At 37.0% G+C, this 25742-nt stretch overlaps 1 protein-coding gene across 1 annotated transcript in view; it reads right to left on the bottom strand.

The window, feature by feature from the left end:
* The window catches only part of PDE3B (phosphodiesterase 3B), a 176592-nt gene that overhangs the window by 70719 nt on the left and 80131 nt on the right, over positions 1–25742 (bottom strand). The window contains exon 2 of the mRNA XM_023239599.2: positions 2280–2330. Coding sequence (XP_023095367.1) covers positions 2280–2330 — 51 coding nt within the window. The remainder of the gene's footprint in view (positions 1–2279; positions 2331–25742) is intronic.

Genomic DNA, 25742 nt, shown 5'->3' with positions numbered 1-25742 from the left:
GATGAGAAAGCCCTTGTGTAGGTCAAAGAACCCGCCCTTTTTAGGTCATAAGTGGCCTTCTTGATTTCATTTGACTGCAATAATTACATTTTTATTCACCAAAATCCAGAAAATATTTCATTCTTATGGGCTGTTGTGGATATTCCATTCACATTTTAAAAATAAAACGCATTCAAAGGAATATTCATTTTTTAAAAATTGGTATAGAGACAACTAACTAAATAAATCTAATAAATGGGTAATGTTTCTGTAAATACAAAGAACAGAGATTTGATATTTACTGATATTTATCAATTAGCGTGAAAACCATCAGGTTTCAAAACAGTACATTAACCATAATATTATAATTTTTGTAGAATAGAATACATAGATTTTAATACAATGGAAAATGGGAAAAGATCTGTAAAGATATACATCAAAAGTTAACATAATTAACATAGTTATTGTTTGATGTTTAGAAATGGCTTTTCTTCTTTCTCTTATATATGTGTTTTCAATTCTGTTATGAATAGATATTACTTAAGTGACCAAAAAAGTTTAAAAGTACATATTGGGGCACCTGGGTGGCTCAGTCAGTTGTGTCTGACTTCAGCTCAGGTCACCATCTCAGTTTGTGAATTCGAGCCCCGCATCAGGCTCTCTGTCAGCATGGAGCCTACTTAAGATCCTCTACCCCCCTTCCTCGCTCTCACATTCTCTCTCAAAAATAGATAAACATTAAAAAAAATTTTTTAAAGAAAAAGAGTATATATCATAGGATTTTATTTGTATATATGAAGTTCATCAATAAGCAAAACTAACTACTCAAAGTCAAGATAGACATTATCTTTGGGGATATAGGAAATGACCCCTAATGGTGTATAAGTAAGGCTTCTGGAATGCTGGTAAAGTTCTACTTCTGGATGTTTGTCCTAGTCACATGGGATGTTTAGTTTGTGAAACTTCATCAAGCTATGCACCTTTCTTTTACATATACATATATGTTTTTTAAGTACACTTCATGCCCAGCACAGAGTCCAGCTCGGGGCTTGAACTCACGACACAACCCTAGATCAACACCTGAGCTAAGATGAAGAGTAGGATGCTTGACTGACCAGGACACCTAGGTACCCCAGGCTGTGTACCTTTCTGTATGTATAATTCAATTAGAAGTTTATCAAAAACTCTAAGTAGAGTGTTTTCATTTCCCTAACATGTGCCACTTGTTTTTGCTTTTTCTCATATATGGCCTTAAATCTTTTTTTTTTTTTCCCTGCTGTCAATCAGTTGCCCACAATAAGAAAAGAAAATCTCATCCTTAATATGGAATTAGTAGTTTATTCTGAGCCCAGATTATATGAGTAACATTTAAAAAATAACTCTTGGGGCACCTGGGTGGCTCAGTCAGTTGAGTGTCTGACTTTGGCTCAGGTCATGATCTCACGGTTCACAAGTTTGAGTCCCACGTCAGGCTCTGTGCTGACAGCTCAGAGCCTGGAGTCTGCTTCGAATTCTGTGTCTCCTTCTCTCTCTGCCCTCCCCTGCTCATGCTCTCTCTCTCAAAAATAAACAAACATTAAAAAAATTTTAAAAACTTATATAAGTATGGTTTCTTCTTCCTTACAACTAAAATGTATTAAAAAAAACAAACAAACAACTAATACCTAAATGAAAGTTCCATTCATTTTAGTTCAGTTAAAGAAAATCTTATGAAAAAAATTTTTTAAATGTCAAAAGTTCCATTACAGGAGTGCCTGGGTGACTCAGTCAGTTAAGCATCCCACTTCGGTTCCAGTCATGATTTCACAGTTCATGAGTTCAAGCCCCACGTCATGCTCTATGCTGACAGCTCAGAGCCCAGAGCCTGCTTCAGATTCTGTGTCTCCCTCTCTCTCTGCCCCTGCCCTGCTCACGCTCTGTCTCTCTCTCCTTCAAAAATAAAAATAAATAAAAATAAATAAAAATAAAAAGTTTCGTTAAAGTACACCTAAAACTTTAACAATATGTGTCAACTATACTTCCAACTAAAAAAAAGTTTCCGGGGCACCTGGGTGACTCAGTTGGTTAAGAGTCCGACTTTGGCTTAGGTCATGATCTCGCTGTTCCTGAGTTTGAGCCCCGCATCGGGCTCTGTGCTGGCAGCTTAGAGTCTGGAGCCTGCTTCAGATTCTGTGTCTCCCTCTCTCTCTCTGTCCCTCCCCTGCTCATGCTCTATATCTCCCTCTTCTCAAAAATAAATAAACATTATTAAAAGAGTTTCATTACAGATATTAGTTATTAGTGATATTATTTAAATTTACCTGATAATGAGGTTTATACCATTGCTTTAAGTCCCAGTCCCAAAGAATCATCTGGAAAAAAAAAAATTTTTTAGTTACAAACCAGAATCCAACAAACAAACATATGTAAAGACAAAATGGAACATCTTTAATTACAGATACCTAAAATAGCTTACAGCTTGGGAGGGGAATTGGGAAGGTAATAGTAAAAATGATCTCTAGACAGAATATTCCATAAATTATGTACTCTGTGATTGAGAAATCAAAAGAATAGTCAGAATAAAGTCACTATAATAAGCCATATTAAATAGCAAATTATCTATTGCCACAAAAAGGAAAATACAAATCAAAATAACACCTATTTACTAAAAAATACAAGAAAAATGAGAAATCCTCAGAAACTCTCCCTGTCCCCACTGTCTTCAAAGGATCATCACTCACCATCCTAAACCAGTGTCAATGGGTGGTGCTATTTCCTTACTAATAAGGCACCTGTCAGAATCCATTTTCAAAGCTTATCCTTGGTGTTAGATTAAGTACCAATCACACTTGATTATAAAAAGCAACACTCAACCCTTTTGATGTGCAGATAATTATGATGGTTTTCCTGTCTCTTTAAAGGCTGTCAATGATAACTTCTTAGTCCCAGACTAATCTTTTCCTGTCCTTTTAATTCCCAGCAGACTTTTCTGGCTGCTTCCCCTTCCAATAGTCCCTATGCTCCAGGAGAAAAAAAATTAGCTTTCATTTAGCAAGCTATAACTGCTACCTATAGTTAATCCTAAATTTTTTTTAAGATTATTTAATTAACAAATAGGTCTCCTCCTTTTGCCTAAATAGATTATAATTGCAATTTTCTACACAGTTTTGAACCCTAGTCTTGAATTTAAACCTAACTTGTAATACAATCACCTGATTTCCGTATACTGAACTATTGTTTTTTTCAAGCCCCCAGTAGGGGGGCTCCAACTCACAACCCAGAGATCAAGAGTTACACACTCTACCAACTGAGCCCGCCAGATGCCCCTATACTGAACTATTTGTATTGTTTTTTGTCATTAGGTCTTCTGTCTCCAGGTTGCAAAAGATCTTAAAAGTATTATCCATTCTATCATTGGTCCAATATTTTATCAGGAGTTGGCAGATTTTCTTCTGTAAAGGGATAGATAGTAAATATTTTAGGCTTTGCAAGCCACCTAAGGTCACTATGACATAATCTTTTTTTGTTTTACAACCCTTTAAAAATGCAAAAACATTCTTAGCTCAAGAGCCACACAAAAACAGGCTCCCTGGCTGTCCGATTTCATACATGGGCTATAGCTTGCTGAACCTTATTGTATATGATATTCTCCCCTCCTTAATCACTCAAAACATTGTCAGCTGTCATTATCTCCATGTCCTCGTCAACATCCTTGCAGAAGGTCATCTCTTTGCCAGTGAAAAGAAACCTGTTCCTTCCCAAAGAAAATGCAGACATACTATGACCACTTATAAAATCCATGGGCCAGTACCACAAAATGGCTATAGTAGAACTATATGCAAAACACATCATGAATATTAGTAGGTTCACTAAATTTATGCAGTACTTTATATGGCTCTAAGTGTAATCCTGATATAATTATTTCAGGTTGTGATTTGACCAGGATACATTCCAGGTTCTACAGACATTTAATTAATGCAGTTTAAGATGTTAATAACTTTCTAAAACACTCACATTAAGAATAGCATAACTTAAATCCCCGAGTTTCTTTTATACTTGGTACTGCTAGGCTCCATTTTGTCCATGCTATTCTTATACAATAAAAACCTGCAATACTTTACTTCCGTCCTTAATTTAGCCTGTCAACGTTTTCTTTTGAGATTGAGGATGTCAACTAGCCTATTCACCATTCCGCTCATTGTTTGTAAATCTGATGTTTTCTTAAGTACACCAATAAAAGTACAGAATAGATAGGTGTGAGGCCAGAGTCACAGGATGGGTCATCCAAAATAACCCAGGAGATACGCATCAATTCACTAATTTGCATTCTAAATCTACAAACTTGCCCAAGTGTACTGTCATCCAATCCATACTTATACATTTCTTCTACAAGCATGCCATCCAACAGTGCCTATTCCACATGCCAATTCCTCATATTCCCAATTCATCAGTCTAGGTAGAAGCTGATCTCTTGCTAAATCAAGCACATTTGCAGGAGGACAGCTTCTTAAGTGAGTCTTCCTTGCGCCTCACTTCATTCACCTGTATAATTAAATAAATACTATCTTTTTCAATGTTTGTACTCTAATGCCAGGACCGTATTTGTATTCGTGTCATGCATTCTTACTGGTTGTCCTGTCCCTCCCAAGCTGGTGAAAATTTGTTCCCGGGAAACAAAAAACATCTTAAAACTAATAAAATGGGCGTATAGCCCTCCAAACGCCACAGTATATAAACAGGCCGTCAATCTACTGTACTGAAATTTCAAAGAGGGGAAGGGATGACTGGAGGAAAAACAGTGTTTAAAACAGCTCCTTAGGGGAGTGATAATGAAAATAAGGTTGCGAAATACTGAAATAAAGTAGTCTAGCTTCTTGCTTACAATCTGAGAGACCGTTCCAGGCTGCCTACTCAGAAGCCAGTGCTAACATGAGAGGTGATGTATACTCTATTCTAACGGCTCTTGTAGGTTTTTGTCTGAAAACCTGCATGTTAAGAACTGAAAACAGATACCATGAAAGTCACAAACTTCTGGTCGACAGTCTTCTATTTAATTTGAACTAGCATATTAGTGATTTTGAAAAACAAAACAAAACAAAACAAAATTTTTGCATGAGTAGTAGATGTGTGATCCAGAAGTTCCTTAGGTATAGCAGTCTTATTCCAAGTGTGGTCCACAGTAAAATAAAGAAATTAGGATACATGTTTAATAACTTTTATAGCAATTAAACATTGCCAAAACATTTTTAGTGAATTTTACCAAAGCATCAATCCACAACAAATTCAGAGAAAAACCTTTCCAAAGCTTGAACTTTGCTATATGGTTTAATATAAATGCACATAGCTGCACTGTTTGGAGTAGCAAAAAAACTAGATACAACCCAAATGTCTGTCCATAACAAAAGGGAGAAATTTGTGTATATTCATACAATGCAATACAATGGTGACAATAAATGAAGTACAGCTCCATACTATATAAATAAATCCCAGAAACATACGATTGAATGAGAAAAACAAGTCACAGAAGGATACATACAGTAGTAATTTCACACATGTCAAATATACTGAAATATACTTTTTAAGAATATAAATACATGAGAAACTATAAAGAAATGCAGTATGGGGGAGCCTGGGTGGCTCAGTTATTTAAATGTCTGACTTGGGCTTAGGTCATGATCTCGTGGTTCCTGAGTTCCAGCCCCGCATCAGACCGTCTGCTGTCAGTGCAGAACCCGCTTCAGATCCTCTGTCTCCCTCTCTGTCTTCTCCTTCCCCACTTGCACTCTCTCTCAAAAATAGACAAACATTAAAAAAAAAATCAGTATGGTGATTGTATCTAAGGGAAAAGAGAAGGAAATTAGATCTGGGAGTGGTGTACAAGGCACTTCAAACTTAATGGTAATGTTCAAAATTAATGGTAAAGGAGAATTGATGGTGTTTGTTATTCTTCATCTATACTTTATGCAAATTTTACAAGTTTTTGTTAAGCTTCAATTAAAAAATTAAGAATTTAGATAGGTAAAGAAGTGAAGACGGTGACTAGCAAAAACTCTTGAGAAATCACGCTGGAAATGGCGAGAATGAAATGGAACAACAGTTGGAGAAGAATGTGGGGATAATATTTTGTTGTTGTTGTTAACCTGGTAGGCTCTAGAACTTGTCTATACTTGACAGGAATGATCCAGGACAGTAGGAGCACTAATAATACAGGATAAATTGAGACAGATTCAAAGTAATAATACCCTTAATGAAAACATTGCTCAATGTCTCTATAATATTAGGACTTAGATAAAATTTAGGAAATACTAGGAAATAGTAATGGAGTATTCACTATTATTTATCAGATTATGATTTGTGAATCACTAGTCATTTGTCAGTGGTCTGGAATATTTAGAGGGCAAAAGGAATCAATTTAGCTTACAAATACTTCAGAATTGTGAAATATAAGATTAATTCTGATTTCCACACAAATATCATCTTTTTTTTAAGGTTATTTATTTTTGAAAGAAAGAGACAGAGACACAGCACAAGTGGGGGAGGGACAGAAAGAGAGGAAGACAGAGCATTAGAAGCAGGCTCCAGGCTCTGTGCTCTCAGCACAGAGCCCAACATGAGGCTCAAACTCACGAGCCACGAGATCACGACCTGAGCCAAAGTCAGAGGCTTAACCAACTGAACCACCCAGGTGCCCCTCATCATTTTCATCTTAATAACTATTATATTCTTCAAAGCTGGGCAGGTGCCCTAGGTCTGTGTTATTCTTTACAAATCATCTTATCTAAAGTATTTTTAGGTCATTCAAATATTCTTTACATCTGTTAAATCTGCATTCTTTTCATTGTTGTTGTATTATGCCTCCAATCAAAAAACTAAATGGTTCTAAGTTGGTTTCCTAAAGCTTAATTAAGCTGTTGATAAAAACAGAAACATAAATAACTCAGAATAAATGCTAAGCCTAGATCAAGAACAAGACTCCAATGCAAATGCAATACAAATCTCTGGGTGTGAGAATACCACACAAACCCATAAAAACAAAAATATTACTAGGGCATACAATAGTGAGTATCAAAAAGCTAATTTTGGGGGCTCAGTCGGTTGAGCATCTAACCCTTGATTTCGGCTCAGGTCATGATCTCACGGTTCCTGGGATCGAGCCTAGCTGACAGCATGGAGCTTGCCGGGGAATTTCTCTCTCTCTCTCTCTCTCTCTCTCTCTCTCTCTCTCTCTCTCTCTTCCCCCCCCCTCACCTGAGCACACATGTGCATGCACACGTGCTCTCTCTCTCTCTCTCTCTCTCTCTCTCCCTCTCACCTGAGCACACATGTGCATGCACACGTGCTCTCTCTCTCTCTCTCAAAATAAATAACCTTTAAAAAAATAAAAGCTAATTTTTTAAAATTATTTTTTTAATGGTTATTTATTTTGAGAGAGAGGGAGGGAGAGGGAGCACATGCAAGCAAGGGAGGGGCAGAGAGAGAAGGAGAGACAGCATCTGAAGCAGGCTCTGTGCCAACAGCAGAGAGCCCGATGCAGGGCTCAAACTCACAAACCATAAGATCATGATCTGAGTCAAAGTCAGACGCTTAACCGACTGAGATACCTAGGCACCCCAAAGCTTATATTTTTTAGACTTGTGATTCTTTCACTCTATATTCTTCTGCATGGTTTTCACTTTGAAACTTTATCAAATTAATGATGATAGGAAGCCGTGGAAACTTTCATGACCTATACAAACAAAACATAAAAATGTCTTCGGTAGACCAACAGAATTTTTCTAGAACAAGCACGTAATGCTTTCTTACATGAAACTGAAGATTTTTGTTCCTAAAACAGAAGACACAAAAACTACAGAGGCACCAATCAGATTCTGTGCTCCTCACTGCAAAAGCATATAAAAAAAAGATAAACTATTGCCAAGAGATTTGTAAAGCCAGCCACACAGATGATAAACATTATGCTGGAAGAGTGAACAGATTAATTAATTTCCAACATATACTTGCCATATGACACCTTGGGACAACACAGAATTGAAAAGGCATATAATGTAAAAAAGTAACTACTGGGGCTCTGTGTGGCTCAGTCAGTTAAGTGTCCAACATCAACTCAAATCATGATCTCATGGGCAGTTCATGGGTTTGAGCCCTGCATTGGGCTCTATGATGACAGCTCAAGAGCCTGGAGCCTGCTTTGGATTCTGTCTCCCTCTCCCTCTGCCCCTCCTCCACTTGCACGCTGTGTGTCTCTCTCTCTCAAAAATAAACAAACATAAAGAAAAAATTTTTTAGAAAGTAACTACTATCACATTTGCATACAGTAGATATTTTACTTTATTGCTGGATAAATGCATTCATGTGCTAAGTCTGAATCAGCTCTTGGTGTATATGCAATACACATGAGGAAGGGTCGCAGACAAATTTTTATGTGTTTATCACTGAAAATCCATGCTACAAAAGATGATATTTTCCCCTATGTAATGATTATTTTGTGAATTCTGTCAGAAACTGAAAAATGTGTGTTGGAATAAGTTCTAAAAGAATTAGTTATCTGTACAGCAAGGAAAAGTCTTGCTAAACAATGACAATAACTCCTAACTGCAAGTTTATACGCTACTTTATTCACAGAAAACAGGTGGTGATTAAAACACATATGCTGGTCATAATTCAATGTTAAAGAAATAGCATAAATGTAAATGCACTCAATTTTGGGGCACAGAGTATATACATCTTTTCAGTGTGCTATGGAAAATGAGGCAAAAAAAAAAAAAGAAAGAAAATGAGGCAAATATAAAAATATTAAAAAACAAAATAAAAACACAAATAGTAAATATAACAGAAGTGTTTTTCTCGATGAGTCACATAGAACTTCTATTTCTCAAGCTATTAAGTATGATAATGCCCATTAACTTAGCAACTGACACAACCCTGAAAATAATCTGCAGTGAGAAATCTCTTCACAATTGGCAGGGTCCATGTTGAATATTCAAAACCAACAGCCACAAACACTTGCTGCCTTCCATCACCAATTATGGGTTTGCTTGGATTTTTCTAATTTAAGAGAAATAGAGAAAAGAAAAGAATTTGGTTGGAGATAGGATGAATCTACAACACACAACCTATTTACTCATCAGTGAGCTGCAACAGAGATACCCTCAATACTGTAAACAATGTTCACAGATATAAAAATACTGGAATTTTTTAGTTTTTAAAAATTATATGAATCATTTTTATACATTTATCTAAAATCAGTAGGTGCCTACCATGCATAATGAATACACAGTGGATAGTATACAGATATTAAAATTTACGAAGAATTGGTAGAAACATTCATTCCTCCTGTGTAATAATATATAGCTCTTTTAAAATCTTCCAAGTAAACAGTGTATCAGTATATGTCCTGTATATATGTTGTTCCCAAGTCAGCAAAATTTTAGGCACTAAACTTTAGTACCAATACCAAAGTAGATCATGTAAGTAATTTAAATATAAAAATAAGTAATTTAAATTAGCTAAATTTTGAAGCACAGTAAAAAAAGAAGTTATAGTGGGTATGGTAGGCTTTCAAAATATGGTTCTACTATAAGACATTGTTTAATAATGAAAGCATGAAATTTTAAGTGTTGTTTTAGGAGCTTCCAATATTATATTCATCTGTTTCCTTCTAAGCTCGAATATAATATAGTATCAGAAATCGTTATATATTTTCACATACTACAGTAATCTGTTCAAAACTAATTTTAAAAACAGCATTTAAGTAACATATGAGGTGTATACTACTAAAAAATGTTTTTAGTTGATTTGATAAAAGGAACCCAAGACTATGCCTTCATATAAATTCAACTTTGTGGTTAAAAAACTGAATCCTGATAAAAGTTTCTGTTTGAATATGTTTGTAAGTCCAACATGCTTTACAGAGCTCTGCAAAACCACCAACACCACAGTGAAACATCAGCAGTACAACCAGGAGATGTTATCAGGGTCAATTACGTCAATGAGGTTTTATTTCATTGTTCCCTATGTAGCCAAAAAGAAAAACATATATGTGCCTTAAGTCAAACTTACATTACTGTTGTACTTATGTGAAATTTAAAAAGTATTATGGTACAGCTGTGAATTAACTGTTACAATACCTTTTATTCTTTTATTTCTTAGTGACATTTTACTTGAGCTTTGTGTATAAATCTATCCTAATGAAATTGGCTGAATTTCAGTATTCCCAAGTTTTTCTGTATCTATGCTTTCCAACTCAGACCCAATAAAGAACCCATTTAACTCTGTGATTGAGTTTACTGAACATAAGCCAAAAACATAAATGGATAGCCAAAGCGTTAAACTAACTAAAACTGTACTAAGTCCAACGTGCAAAGACAGTATCCTTGACCCCTGTATGACAAAGAAGGGCCCCGGTCAGAAAACCTGAGAAGCAGGAAAAGGGGTGTGTGTGTGTGTGTGTGTGTGTGTGTGTGTGTGTATGTGTAGGGCAGGTGGTGGGAGGCCTAGTATTAGAAACTAATCTCATTCACTACTCCTACTAAGCAATCAAATAATATGATTATGTTCAGGGTAACTTAGACTATATGCTATATCCCAGCACTGTGTTAGGCACTTAATATATATTGTCTCCTTTAATCTCTACTAGAATTCTCTGTGGTAAGCCTTTTTTTCCCCATTTTACAGACAATACATCAGAGACTAAGAAAGGTTAAGTAACCTGCCCAAAGTCACATGACTAGTAAGTGGCAGAGACAGAAACTAGATTCAACTCTAACTCCAAAGCTTCAAGGATTTTTAACCACGATGCCACATCATCTTAGAATTATCATCATTTACTAAATGCTATTATGTCCTAACAATGTGGCAGGCACTTGGCAGCCATGTGAAATCACAACAATTTTTTGCAAGTAACCCCATTTTCTATATGGAAAAGTTGAGGCTTGGTGATCATACTAATACTTCGGCATTTGCCTCCCAGATTCCTTCTTTGCCCTTCCCTCGACCCTGGGGAGGCTGAACTCCCATGCAGCTGGTTTCTGCTTTGGCTGGGAGCCACCAGCAGGGAACTGGGGTCTTAGAGGAAAGAGAAATCAAAGTCATTTCTTTTCTGCTGCCTACACACCACTGTGTCCCGCCCCCCCCCCCCATGACTACAGCTCTTACCAGATGGTCTTCCCTTCTGAAAACCCCATTTCTACCCTGTTCCTCCGGCCCCAGGTAACAGCTTTCCATAGTTGCTAGTCTCTAGCTGATGAACCATCCCTTGTCCATTTTTTTAACCCTGCTCATTCTCTCAAAGTAGATTCTTCATTAACATCTTTTTATTTGAACCACCCTGGCATGAATTCTATTTCCGCACCCCTGAATATACAGGGATGTTGTAACTAAGTTCACGTCGGCTAGTAAATCACAGAGCTAGAATCTGTGCTCAAATTTTATCTCCCCCCAATTTCATTCCCTTTCCACTATGCTAAAAGGATAATTATTCGTGCTTTTATTAAAGCTTTCCAAAAATGAAGAGTATCTACCTACACCTTGTTTTTCTTGATCAAATTACCCTAATATCTGATCCCATCTTCCCTATGCTTCATACAGTTACTACAGATGCACTCTCTTGAGCTCTACCCAATGGCCAGTTTTTCCATAAACATACTCGATCCAATACCAGGTGCCCACTTGAAGATATTTCACCAGCAACTCTTTCCCTCTCTCCTACAACATCATCTCCTCCCTCTACAAAATCATTCTGATTAGACTACAAACATGCTGCAATTTCTCACATACAAATACCTTCTCTCAGGATCACTTACAGCCAGCCAATGCCTCATTTCTCTGCTCTCCTTAATAGCAAAATCCCTCAAAAGAGTGAGGCTTACCCGTTGTTTCCAATTCCTCTCCTATAATTCTCTCTTGAGAACACTGATCTAGCTATACCGGTTTATTTACTGGTCCATGAACATGCCAAGTGAGTCCCAATAAAATTCATTCCCCTTTCCTTTTTCTTAATAAATTCAAAAGTAAATAAATTACATAATACTGTATTATAAGGTGTGATTTTCTGAAGCTGAACTGATAATTCAGATTTTATAAAGTAGCACCTAAAATACAAGTTTCTTTCTTTTTTTTCCCTGTCAGGAGTATAAACTCTGAAACAAAGATATTTTAAGGGACGGGATAAACATAGGTTGAGCAAGCAAAATACGAAAGTACTGAAGTCATGCACTGTTTGAAATACAGAGAGCTTTAATCGGTGAAAGTACCGATTACTTAAATCTCTATGTCCTATTGACAAACCAATAAACATTTAAAATTTTTGTCCACTAGCTCTTAGGAGAGAGACCATTTTGCTTTTATCATTTGATGTTCTGAAATGCACTATGACACCTTTTTTAAATTTAAGTTACATAACCGTTCCACAGACCATGGTCTAATTACTGTGGTAAGGAAATTCAAGCACAGAGTACCATTTTTAAAAAATATTTATTTATTTTTGAGAGAGAGCAATTGGGGGAGGGACAGAGAGAGAATGAGATAGAGAATCCAAAACAGGCTCCTGAGAGGTCCTGACATGGGGCTCAAACTCACAAACCATGAGATCATGACCTGAGCTGAAATCAAGAGTCAGACACTTAACTGAGCCACCTAGGCATCCCCAGAGAACCATTTTCTAAGTATAATATGTAATAGCTTCTATTCCACCAGTATTCTTTTTTTTTTTTATTAAATTTTTTTTTTCAACGTTTATTTATTTTTTGGGGGACAGAGAGAGACAGAGCATGAACGGGGGAGGGGCAGAGAGAGAGGGAGACACAGAATCGGAAACAGGCTCCAGGCTCTGAGCCATCAGCCCAGAGCCTGACGCGGGGCTCAAACTCACGGACCTCGAGATCGTGACCTGGCTGAAGTCGGACGCTTAACCGGCTGTGCCACCCAGGCGCCCCTCCACCAGTATTCTTAATCTCTTATTCTCTCTAGATGTTTTCAAAGTTTTACCTACCTACTCCTCTTCCAGACCTCCTATGCCTTTCTGGATACATATTTTGGTGTATGCCTCAGCTGCTTTCTCTGGCCTATGATTGAATAAAATTTTATCTCCCTCCCTGACAAAGATTCTACATTCCCACCAAAGAATATATATTCTGGGGATAATATAGTAAAAATAACTGAAAAAATAGGAACTGTAAACCTTTAAAGAAAATAATTTCTATTTTCCCCCTACCATGAATAAATAAAATGTTTTCCTTTTAAGTTACAATATAATTTTTAGTATAATTTAAGCACATAAGGGGAATAAACTAATAATAGCTAATATTTTTTAAAACCTTACTAAAACAGGGATACCTGGCTGGCTCAGTCAGTTGAGCATCCAACTCTCGATTTTGGCTCAGGTGGCGATCCCAGAGTTGTGGAATCAAGCCCTGCATTGGGCTCTGCACTAACAGCACAGAGCCTGCTTGGGATTCTCTCTCTCCCTCTGTCTCTGTGCCCTTCCCCCCCCATTTGCATGCGCATTCTCTCTCTCTCCCTCTCTCTCTCTCTCTCTCTCTCAAAATAAAGAAATAAAAAACTCTTAAAAAAACCTTACTAAAACACTTGAATTCAGGATTGCATAAAGGATATCCTAATAAATATTCTAGAATTATAAGCATGGCTAATGAACAAGATCAAAAGGGGAAAAATGGTTCCTCACTTCAATAACAAAAATATGCTACAAACTTGGTTCTAGGTCTGGAAAGAAAATCAGGAGATCAGAAGGTCTCCGGTGATATCAACCTAAGATGGTGGTCTTACAACCAAATCTACGGACACCCTCATCTCTACATACAATAAGTATGAAGATGCCAGAGCCCAGGCTCTCAGACACTATACTATACTTCTTCCCACCTACTTATGACTCAAGCAGAAGAGTCTGGGTTGCTTTTTTTCCTCTCAATCAACTCTATACAGCTCACACAACTAAAAGATCCACAAACTGCAGACATTCAAGTAAAAGAAAGAAACTAGCTGGTCCTAGATAGGCATACCCTCTAACAAAGAAAATACAACATATATTTCTCTTCTGATTGCCCTTTGAAGTTTACCTAGGGACAGATAAAGTATAGTTTAAACTTAAGAATGATGAGCCAACCAAAGACACAAGCAGTACTGGTGAAATAGTTACATATATGTATTGAGGAAAAAATTAAAAATAACACAGCAGAGATGCAAAATCTCTGCTGGAAGACCCTTTGCTTGGGAATTCTGCTCTTTGGCCCTTTTGTATCTATGTCTCATGTATGTGTTTACAGAGACACATAACCTTTGTATTCCCAAATAATACAACGGAGAATCCTAATGGTATCTTACCATGGGCAGAGATTATATTTCATCATCAATTTGTAATCTCTGCCTCAAAAGGAGTACTTGAAGAGGACTGGAATAATCTTTTAGGAAAAAACTAGAAATTCCCCTTCAAAGGCTCAACTTTAGGCTTTGCTATCGCTCTGCAGTCTACCCACCCTACCCTGTCTTTGATCACTAAAACTATCAATGCCAGCTATGGGCCACCATTCTGGCTGAAGTTGGACAGAGGGTGGGAAATTCATGTAGGTAATATCTAAATATTGTTTGGGTCATGCATTTGAAAGAGAACAAATGATCGGTCTTTTAGTGTCTTCAGATTTGTCATTGCATTAAAATAAAACCTACTTAAGTAAAACCTACTTAAAAGACGAGAGGCACCGTATGCAAACCATATGGTCTGGCAAACTGTATGCAACAAAAGAAAATGAAAACGTGTATGTTCACTATGTTAGGCACGCTGTTGGGAGCTTTATATACATTATTACATTCAACCTTCATATTCATTCGGTGAGCAGTATTTTTTAATGTGTAATAAAAGTTAGATTAAATAACTTGTTGGATGAATAAGTGACTCGTGTAAAAAATTCCTCTCTCTTCTTCCCCTTATCAATCTAATTCAATCTAGATATTTCTGACTTTCTGTCATCACTATATTTTTACATTTTTATTATATCAAACCTGGATGACTTTTAACAGCCTCCAATCAATTTTCCTCTTACAATTACATCCACATTATACAATAAAATCTTCAAAGCCATTTGTACCATATTACTATCCTATTATAAATATTGAGAGTATATTTCAGCTAAAGGGAATTTAGAACTCAACAATTCCAATCTTTTCATTCTACAGATAAAGAAAACAAATATCAGAGTAACTAAGTTATTTTCCTTATCTTTCTTACCTCTGTGCCTAACTTCATTCAACAACAACAAAAATCCACCTGTAGGCAGACCTTTGAGTTTAAAAAAAAAAAAAGGAACTATTTAGTTTTAAGTGAGACAAGCCATCTGCAAAGAAATTACAAACACCTCTCTCTCTCTCTCTCTCTCTCTCTGATTACCGTTTATAACTCTACCAACTCATCTTTCCAACTATACTCACATCTGATATCTCCCCAAACCAACGTGGAGGAGAGTAGATCTAGAAACAAAAATCTGCTTACCACTTTCTACATCTGACTTAAACCTTATTTTTCTTGGTTTTATTTTCTACTTCCTATTTCTTAATCTCAGTCAATGTATCTGACCTCTGAAACAGAAGAAACACTTAAAGACCACAGTAAAAGTATTCTTTAAACAATAAAGCTTCTTGGAAGCAACAATTGCAAGCTAATTTAAAAAATTAATAATCCAAAATAGATTATTCAATACGAACAAGCACATTGCCAGTATGGTAAAGATTCAAGATCAGAAACAGAGAACTCTGATTCTGCCAATGGCTACATCTCCAAAGTATAAAGACATTTCATACAAAAATGACTATATTGGAAAGTAGCACAGATATATTTAAGAATATTTCTTTCAGGGCACCTTGGTGGCTCAGTTGGTTAAGCATCCGACTTCAACTCAGGTCATGATCTCACAGTTCATGAGTTTGAGCCCTGCATCAGGCTCTCTTCTGCCAGCACTGAGCCAGCTTTGGATCCTCTGTCCTCCTCTCTCTCTCTCTACCCCTTCCCTGCTCATGCACGTGTGCGCTCTCTCTCTCAAAAATAAATGAACATTTAAAAAAAAATCTTAGAAAGAATATTTTCTTGTTACTTGGGTGAAATCAAACAACTTTACAGGCATAAAATTTTAAATAGTAATTGTTATTATTAATAATTTTTAACAGAGATATATTTACTAGGCCCTATCTGCCTTTATTTTATAACTGAATGTTAAATTTAGGAGATAAGGATATTAAAGAAAATTGTAATTAACCAAAAAAGAAATTTGAAAATCAATGTACAGTAACAAAATTATTCTTTTCGCATTTAAAAAGAAAATTTACTATTTTTATTTGGGATTTTTATTGGTCAGATAGAAATTATTCAAATTGCCAGCAAGCAATATCTGTTTGACACCACTGGACATTAGTTGAGTAAATAAGTTTTGTAATGGTAACCGAGCTTAAAATTAAGCAAAGTGACTTGATATGAAAATGAAAATAGAATTTCTAGTCTATATATAAAAAAAAAAAACCTATCTCCAAGGATCATCATAGTATATCCTGAATTTGCACAACAAAATGTACTTGCATAAGCAAAATGATTTAAAAAAAAATTTTTTTTAATGTTTATTTATTTTTGAGAGCAACAGAGACAGAATGCAAGTGGGTTAGGGGCAGAGAGAGAGAGACACAGAATCCGAAGCAGGCTCCAGGCTCTGAGCTGTCAGCACAGAGCCCAACGCAGGGCTCAAACTCATAGACCATGAGATCATGACCTGAGCTGAAGTCGGATGCTCAACCAACTGAGCCACCCAGGCGCCCCTGCAAAATGACTTTTTAAGTAATTTTTAACTAGAGATAAATGTTAACACTACATTTTAAGAAAAACATCAGCATGTTGGAGACCACTAAACACTAATTTTCCATGTATAAAATACTAAACATCGGAGAATTATTTAACATGAATTTTTATTAGAATGTTACAAGGATCAGCTAAAGAAACTGGCAGATCAGAAGCAAGCCTCAATTAACTCCTAGAGATCCTATATAAACTGAGAGCAACTGCCAACTGTTCAGTGTAGAATAAATGTATCTTCCCAAACATCAAACTTTCTGATAGTGCTGCACACGGAGTTACCATTAGTAGCTGCAACTGGCATAAAAAAAGGAAACCAGATAGTTATATTAAGATCTGCCAATGATCAATACAAATTTTAAAAATGTTTGTTTTTAACTTGATAGCTTTTTTTCCCCTTAAATCAACAGCAGCTCATTCATTAGGGGACAAAAGCACACCAACCTAGTGTTTGGCTGAGATTAGTGAGGCTAGCACAGTGACAAACTGTGCTAATTCTTGACAACAAAGCCATTAAAAAATAAACCAACCTAGCTTTTTTGGTATGCTGATGGTTAATGAGGATAGCTAAATAAACCATTAGGCTGGCAACATGTATGTCAGCATAAGCACTGTTTACTAATTCACCAATTATGAATACAAATCAGACACAAATTATGTACCTTCAGTCTCTAGGAGAACAAGGTCTGATTTGTTCCTAACTATGATCCCAACATCTAGCAAAGTGAGTACCTAGCGCATATTATCAGTTGCTTAATAAATAACTTACAGAATGAATTAACCTACAAATGTCACTTGTTACATTTTATAAATCTGAAATTTTGGCTATGGAATCTATCGATACTACTAATAATAGCTAACATTTTTTTTTTAATTTTTTTTCAACGTTTATTTATTTTTGGGACAGAGAGACAGAGCATGAACGGGGGAGGGGCAGAGAGAGAGGGAGACACAGAATCGGAAACAGGCTCCAGGCTCTGAGCCATCAGCCCAGAGCCCGACGCGGGACTCGAGCTTACGGACCGCGAGATCGTGACCTGGCTGAAGTCGGACGCCTAACCGACTGCGCCACCCAGGCGCCCCAATAATAGCTAACATTTATAGAACATTATATGCTGTTACCACACTTAAGACCTGTTGTTTTTACAGTTAACTATGGCTGAGAGACATTAAGTAAGTTGCCCAAGTTTACATAGCAAGTTAGTGACAGAGCCAGAATTCAAACTGTGGCCTTTCTAACTACAAAATCCTGAATTTTAATGACAATATTATACTGGAATGTTTGCATTTCATCATTATGCTGAGAATCTCTGCTCATGAGAGTCTCTTTCGCCCTATAGAAAAGACCAGTTTACAAAAATATGAAAATGATGAACTTTCAAATGATAAATACTTGTAATACATCATTTACCTTCCTGGCTTTTAGTACTTGGTCTCCTGCTAAAGGTGAGTTCTTAACCACTTAAAACATGTTTCTATTAGAGAGGAGGACAACTTTATAAATGTAGTGAAAGAGTGGCCTACAATTTAGAATACCAAGGACTGGACTTTTTTAAGTTTACTTGAGAGAGAGTTTGTGTGCACAAGCAGGGAAGGAGCAGAGAGAGAGAAAATCCCAAACAGGCTCTGCGCTGTCAGCACGGAGCTCCGTCTTATGAACCATGAGATCGTGACGTGAGTCGAAATCGAGGCTTAACCGAGCCACCTGGGCACGGCACCCAAGACGGAACTACTTTTGTTCCAGATGTCAGTATAGAAAAGAATGCACTGCCTTAAATTTATTGTGAAGATAAAATAAGAATGAACTTTATAAAATGTAAAGCATGACAGGGGCGCCTGGGTGGCTCAGTCAGTTAAGCATCCGACTTGGGCTCAGGTCATGATCTCACAGTTTGTGAGTTCAAGCCCCACATTAGGCTCTGTGCTGACAGCTTAGAGCCTGGAGCCTGTTTCAGATTCTGTCTGTCTGTCTGTCTCTCTCTCTGCCCCTCCCCCATTTGTGTGTGTACACACACGCTCTCTCTCTTAAAAAACATTAAAAAAAAAAAAAAGGTAAAGCATCACCTAATGTTCACAAAATGTTTTATGTGTTGATATGCTTTTGTCTAAAATACACGCTGTCTGGATTGCTCACACTTAGTATAGGTTAGCATGTATTATTGTATAAACAATATTGCTCCTTGGGCTGGATAATTCACCATCTGACCCTTCAGATCCTCTCTCCAAATGGCAATTTTCCCTGGGAGGCCGACCTTCTTGGACTGCATCAAAAGGTTGTTTGTCATCCGGCTTTTCATAGAAGACTACAGGAGACACCAGTGGAGGTGAAAGGGCAGGAGGAAAAGGAGGTGCTCCTTCCTACATGGCACAGGCTGGCAGTGGCTGGATTCTTCCACTGAAAGTTACCGCTTCTGTTGGGGACTCCCTCCTAGAACTCCTACAGCTATGTCTTGTCACTTTAAGCCTTGGGTGGTGATAAGGGTTGTTTCCCTTAACTCTCTTCACACTTTTACAAACAGTCCTTTGTTAAATAATCCTCATTCCATTTTAGTGTGCCATTTGTTTCTTGCTGGGAACCTGACTGATACACTACCCAGCTAGATTGAAATGTCCCTTGATGATTTAAGGCACAGTGATTCCTATTTCTTTTTTATCATTCTTAGTACCAGGCATAAATACCTGCATGTAAGTATACTAAAAAGACATTAGGCAGAAAATAATATTGTGGGGCTCCTGGGTGGCTCAGTCGATTGAGTGACTCTTGATTTCGGCTCAGGTCATGATCCCAGGGTAGTGGGATCGAGCCCCATGTTGGGCCTGAGTGTGGAGCCTGCTTAGGATTCTCTCTCTCCCTCCCTCCCTCCCTCCCGTCCTCCCTCCCTCTCTCCCCGGCCCACCTCCCCTGCTTGTGTGCACTCTCTCAAAAATAAAATAAAATAAAAGAATGAAAAAATTTTAGTTCTACCTTCAATTCTACAAATGACTAGTTCCCACTAAACCTTGGATTCTTAACTGCAAAATAAGGAAATTGGATTACGTTGGATTAAATGGTCATCTAAAGTCTGTTCCAGGAATGATGTAGAATTATTCTTTTTTTTCTCTGCTAACAGTTGAAACCCCGGCAATAGAGATTTCTTCTTGTGTTTGGATAAGTTTCTAAGTATCACTTAGAAACAAAGGAATAATTGTTTAGCTCCAGGTTGGCAAACTTCTTATATAAAGGGCCAGAGAGTAAATATTTTTGGCTTTGTAGCCAGGGAACAAAATCAGTACTATATAAGTACTTCTATAATGAGAGAAAAATGTATCGTTTTTATTGACAAAATGCAAAATATAATAGTATAAATTTTTGTGGTGCCAGTCTGCCAGTGAGGAGAATGGAATTATTTTGAGAGGAGAGCATTTCATTCAAATGGGACTCAAAGTTGGTATTCCCTATCATCAGAATCAATGTTCATCTGTTAAACCTCACCTGTAATGTGATTTTACATATTTCATTTTAGAAAAGGTCTTTCCATTCAGATAAATACTGATAAATGGACACCAGTCCACAAGCAAAGGATTCTAACTGAATATATGCATTATTTGAAAGGTATTCATAGAATTATACTAGATTCTTCTTCTGATATGTGCATTTCAGCTTGTCATACATTGTTCCCATTGAAGGTTACTTGAAAGTTCCTTCATTGGGCAGTTAAATGAATTCTGAAATATAAAACATCCTTTATTTGGACTGAGTTCCAAAAACCACTGCTAGAACTGTATTTTGATCTTGGTAATAGACTGCTACAAGTATGTGTGAAAATGTAGATTCCATTTCTTGTTTTAACTTTTTTTTTTTAATGTTTAGTGGGGCGGAGGGAGGCACAGAGAGAGAGAGGGAGAGCGAGAATCCCAAGCAGGCTCCACACTCAGCACGCAGCCTGACTCAGGGCTCGAGCTCAGAACTGCAAGATCACAACCTGAGCCAGTGGGAGATTGAGCCACCCAGGTGCCCTTGTTTTAACTGCTGACATGCAAAGTATACAAAGCAGCTTGACATTATTTTGATTCAAACAACATTCATTCCCATCAAAGTTACTTTTAATTTACGGTAGCATAAATTTGGCACTTAAACATTGTTATTCCTTGTAATTTCAGGTTGGATTTATTAAGAAATATTATCAAGTCTGCAGCATAAGCTAATTTCCAAAGTCATTCAGTGTTTAACAATGGTTAAGGGTGGTTCCCTCACTTAGAAAAATTTCAATCTTAACCCTGAGCTCAAAATATACAATAGACAATGGTGGATATATTATAGTGATTATCTTTCCAAGACTGAGCTACATCCTGGTTTGTGAGAGAGTAAAGGGGAGGGAGACCAGGGGTACATAGTCAAAAGTGCCTAGAGAATTCAAATCTAAAGAAAACACAAAAACTATGACATTAATAAAAATAACAATTAAGGATGAGGAGTTTAGAATAGCAAGTTTAACAAGGATGTTATTATATACCAAAATCCTTACACATAAAGTAGACAAACTGAAGGTGTGGCTGCTCACTTTCCAAAATACCGTTCATTTTTCCAAAGGACTAACTGCAGAGTTCTTTTAAGTAATGTCATCTATAAAATAATAATAACTAGGTTATTCAGATTAAGTGAGATAATACACATGAAGGCCTTATTTATGACCATAAAGACTGAGACCTCAATAAATGTTAACACTACTTACTAGTATTGTTTGATGTCAATAAGGAGTTCAATAATGAACATTAAGACTAAAGTGTTAAAGAAACTAGCCAGTAAAGCTACATTATCAAATTATCCAATTATAAAACTGAATTTCCATAAACATCCATGCAAGCCAGAAAAAACAACTAACTCATGAAAAGTGAACTATCCTATGCCAAAAATGCTTTTTTGAAGTTTTTGCCTATCTATTGAGCTAAGTCCATTCTCACAACCCATATTACTCTGTCTAGGTCTTTGTTTATAAGAGCTGCTATGAAGGGAAAAACAAAAAACAAAAAACAAAACTTGTATGTTATTTAATACAATCTAAACAGGAAGTTCCTAAAACACAGGCTTCTACAATCACTCTGTTTTCTTCAAAAATAAAAATAAAGCAGTAAGATTTTGTTGGTGTGTTATAAACTACTTTTATAACAATTCTTGTTTTCTGACTTCCAAAAGCAAGACACCATGTAGTCATCTAACATCAAGTGAAGATTTAAAAATCTCTAGCGCCTGCTTAAGTCTTCCCAGAAAAGTAAAAATTTTAAGGCTTTATGTACATTTTACTTACTAAAATATTTTAACACCTGAGTTGAAGGAACACTGCAGAAAATGTTATTCATTACCTTTCTAAGGAAAACAAAAATGAATATGAGGGAGACTTTAAATTTGATAGATCATTTCATATTTATGGACTTATTTTTTATTATGCAACAAAAGTTTAAAAACAATTTGGTAGCTGTGATCAGATGGGGAGTTACTGCTCCCCTATGATACCCTAAAATGGATACTTCTAAGTTTTTTATTCTTTTTTCAATTAAATGATCTTATCTCAATCACTTAAGTATAGAGGCATGAAAGTAATAATTCTGTCTGGTAGAAAATGCTGATGTTATAGGGAGGGGTGCTCAGCCTAACATTTACTTAAGGAAATCAAAGCTATTGGATTCTTAGACAAATATAATTTTCAGCCTAAGGAAATTAGAATTGGCGTCTGAGAATGATATGTCAACTTTAGGCACCCAATAGTTCAATTTATGACCCAAGGATTATCAGAATATCAAATATTACAAAAGAGATTTTTAAAAAATCCATCACTGAGAGATTTTAATTGTATTTTGACATTAAAATTCAATATTTGTTAAAAATAAAATAAAATTCAATATTTGTTTACATTTCCATCTTATCTCCTAGACCCTTTCTTTGATGGCAACGTTCCTGCCTTATCCTCAGTGACTAACAAAGTACATTGTTCATGGAAGGCACTCAAATGCATACTGAAGAGATAAATGACAAAATAAAAGTCAGCTATCAAAGTGAGCCTAAAAAAACTAGAATAGGCTGAATGTTTATACGAATGTCACCTTCTTCTTAACATGAAATGTTTGCAGACTTTGGAAAAGTTTCTTCCAAATACTCTAACACAGATCACTGAATATTCTGAGATTAGGCTGGTTTGGCATCTATTTCAGTACTTGGATTTCTAAAATAAAGTTTTTACAATACTCAGAAAGTCATGCAGCACTTATTTCATTCCACATGTATGAAGGAAAGGCAAATGAACAACAAATGAATTACTATGATAGCTTTTTTCCAAGAGAAAGAAAGCAAGTTTCACTGCTCTGCTGGTGTTGGTAACCATTCACACTCGGGATATATACAAATTTCATTACATCTACACAACAATCATTACATCTACACCATTTTACCATAATAAACAAGCATTTATTGAAAACTGCTATGTGAGATTTCCTATGACCAGGACAGACACATGGACACAAACCTTCCCATTCCTTCCCTCTCATAGTGGCTTGCTTGAAATCCCCAAATCAATCATGTCTTTGGCCCTCACATAACAGTGATTAGAGCTAGTACCTAAGCTGGCCTCTCTCCCCCACTCCTTTATTCCAGTTTTCCTTAAGAAATGCAGAACTCAAAAAAAAAAAAAGAAAAAAGAAAAATGCAGAACTCGGGGTGCCTGGGTGGCTCAGTTGGTTGAGCCTCCGACTCCGGCTCAGGTCACGATCTCACAGCTCGTGAGTTTGAGCCCCGCATCGGGCTGTGTGCTGACAGCTCAGGGCCTGGAACCTGCTTCTGCTTCTGTGTCTCCCTCTCTCTCTGCCCCTAACCCACTCGCATTCTGTCTCTGTCTCTCTCAAAAATAAATAAACGTTAAAAAAAATTAAAAAAAAAAAAAAAAAGGAATGCAGAACTCACTTTATCATACTTTTAAAGTTTATTTGTTTGGGGGGGGAGCTGAGAGAGGGGCAGAGAGAGGGAGAGCAGCAAAGAGACGGAGAGAGAGAGAATCTCAAGCGGGATCCACACTTAGCATGGAGCCCAACGCAGGGCTCAATCCCACAACCCTGGGATCATGACCTGAACCAAAATTAAGAGCTGGATACCCAACCAACTCAGCCACCCAGGCACCCCTCACTTTGTCATACTTAATATGACCCCACAAGACACAGATTTCCCCTGTCTTCTCTTTTCCTTAAATATTTTCTTCTGTGCTACTCCATGCTTTCCTTTCTTCTTCCTTCAACTTCTCCTTTAGTCATAAGATGATTTCAAAATATATATTGAACTATATAAACATGTTCTTCATTTTAAAATCACCTAGTAGAAACTTTTCTATTTCTCCCTCCAAAGAACTAAATTACTTTCCCTTATGTTATTAGCCAGTTGATATTTCCTGTGATCCAGTGCCTCATGGATAAGAAAACAAAAAAGAGGGGGGAGAGATACTAGGTTACTGACAAAAACACAAATGTTTGTTATATTACCACTTACAAACACCATCATTCCAATTATCTGAGCTACAAACAGTTTATCAGATTAGCTGTAGTCACTGAAAAAGGGTCCCAAGGCCATGGGATAATGAGAGCAATGGGGAAAGTTTAGAATGTGAAAGTCAACAGACCATACTAGAATACTAAATAGCATCTAAAGAAAGAAAGGAGGAGGCAAGCAAAGAAAGAATGGGGTAGGAAAGCAGAAATGACAAAAGCCTCTGAATTGCATAAAGACAGAAATACTTACTGAAGGGTCCAGTGCTAGCCAGAACTAAGGAGAAAATGCAAATAGTGACCATGTCAGCTAGGTGTTTATGATGGTCACAAAGAAAAAGTCTGGGGGTGCGCCTGGGCGGCTCAGTCAGTTAAGCATCTGACTTTGTCTCAGGTCATGATCTCATGGTTCGTGGGCTCAAGCCCCACATTGGGCTCTGTGCTGACAGCTCAGAGCCTAGAGCCTGCTTCAGATTCTGTGTCTCCCTCCCTCTCTGCCCCTCCCTCCCTCTCTCTCAAAAATAAACATAAAAAAAAAAAAAGAGAAAGTCTGGATATAGTCACGTGTCCCCTCACATTTAAGAAAACATTTCAAAAATTTCACAGAAAATATTAGCCACGATTCCCCAGCATCAAACTCAACGGAAGTAGGAACTTTAAGACAGGTAGGAAAAGCAATTTAAATTGACCAGTGGATCCAAAAAGGCCAAACCCCAAAATTATCTATTGCTTACAAAACCCAAGAGACAACAAAAGGAATTCTTTTTTTTGTTTGTTTGGGGTTTTTTTTGGCTATCTTAAAGAACAAAAGAAAAAAGTAGGCTTATCTCAGAAGACAGGATAATCCCAATAAAGAGAAAACAAAACTCTTTAACTCCTACATTGTCCCAGTTCTTCTCTGTCAGGGATTGGAAAGGTTGAACACACACTGTAATTCTAGAACTAAAGCCCGAGACAGGTGAGTCCAATGCCCCTGGTCAAGATGAATTAGTTATAGGATACTAAGAACACTAGCGCACGAGGTTATTGGTAACCACTGAAGAATCCAAGAAACAAATGTAATTGGTTTTTAAAAGAGAAGAAAAAGGTGGATTGCATAAAAAACAAAAGATGAGGGTAGCAGGTGCCACGTCACAGCTCCTCAGCCCACTTTTAGTCACAGCTATGGTGGACTGTCCTGGGAAGATTCACCTCAGATTAACAGAATGCCACCTCAAACATAGCTTTGCTCATTTTTCCCCTTTCAATGGCACTACAATGGCCCACTCAGCCTGTGAGCAAGCACAGCCTGGAAATGTGGGCAAATTAACTTCCCCAACCCTCAACCAATGAAGGATAAGACAGAGTCATAAATGTCCCAGTCGCCCATCCTTCGGACAGAAATTCTAGGAGGCATTCTGAACACTTTTCAGAACAGAAGGAGTTAGTTACTACTAGA

This window comes from Felis catus, chromosome D1, assembly GCF_018350175.1.
Source record: "Felis catus isolate Fca126 chromosome D1, F.catus_Fca126_mat1.0, whole genome shotgun sequence".
Lineage (NCBI taxonomy): Eukaryota > Metazoa > Chordata > Mammalia > Carnivora > Felidae > Felis > Felis catus.
The sequence above is the reverse complement of the archived record's forward strand: the minus strand, read 5'-3'. Positions and strand labels throughout refer to the sequence as shown.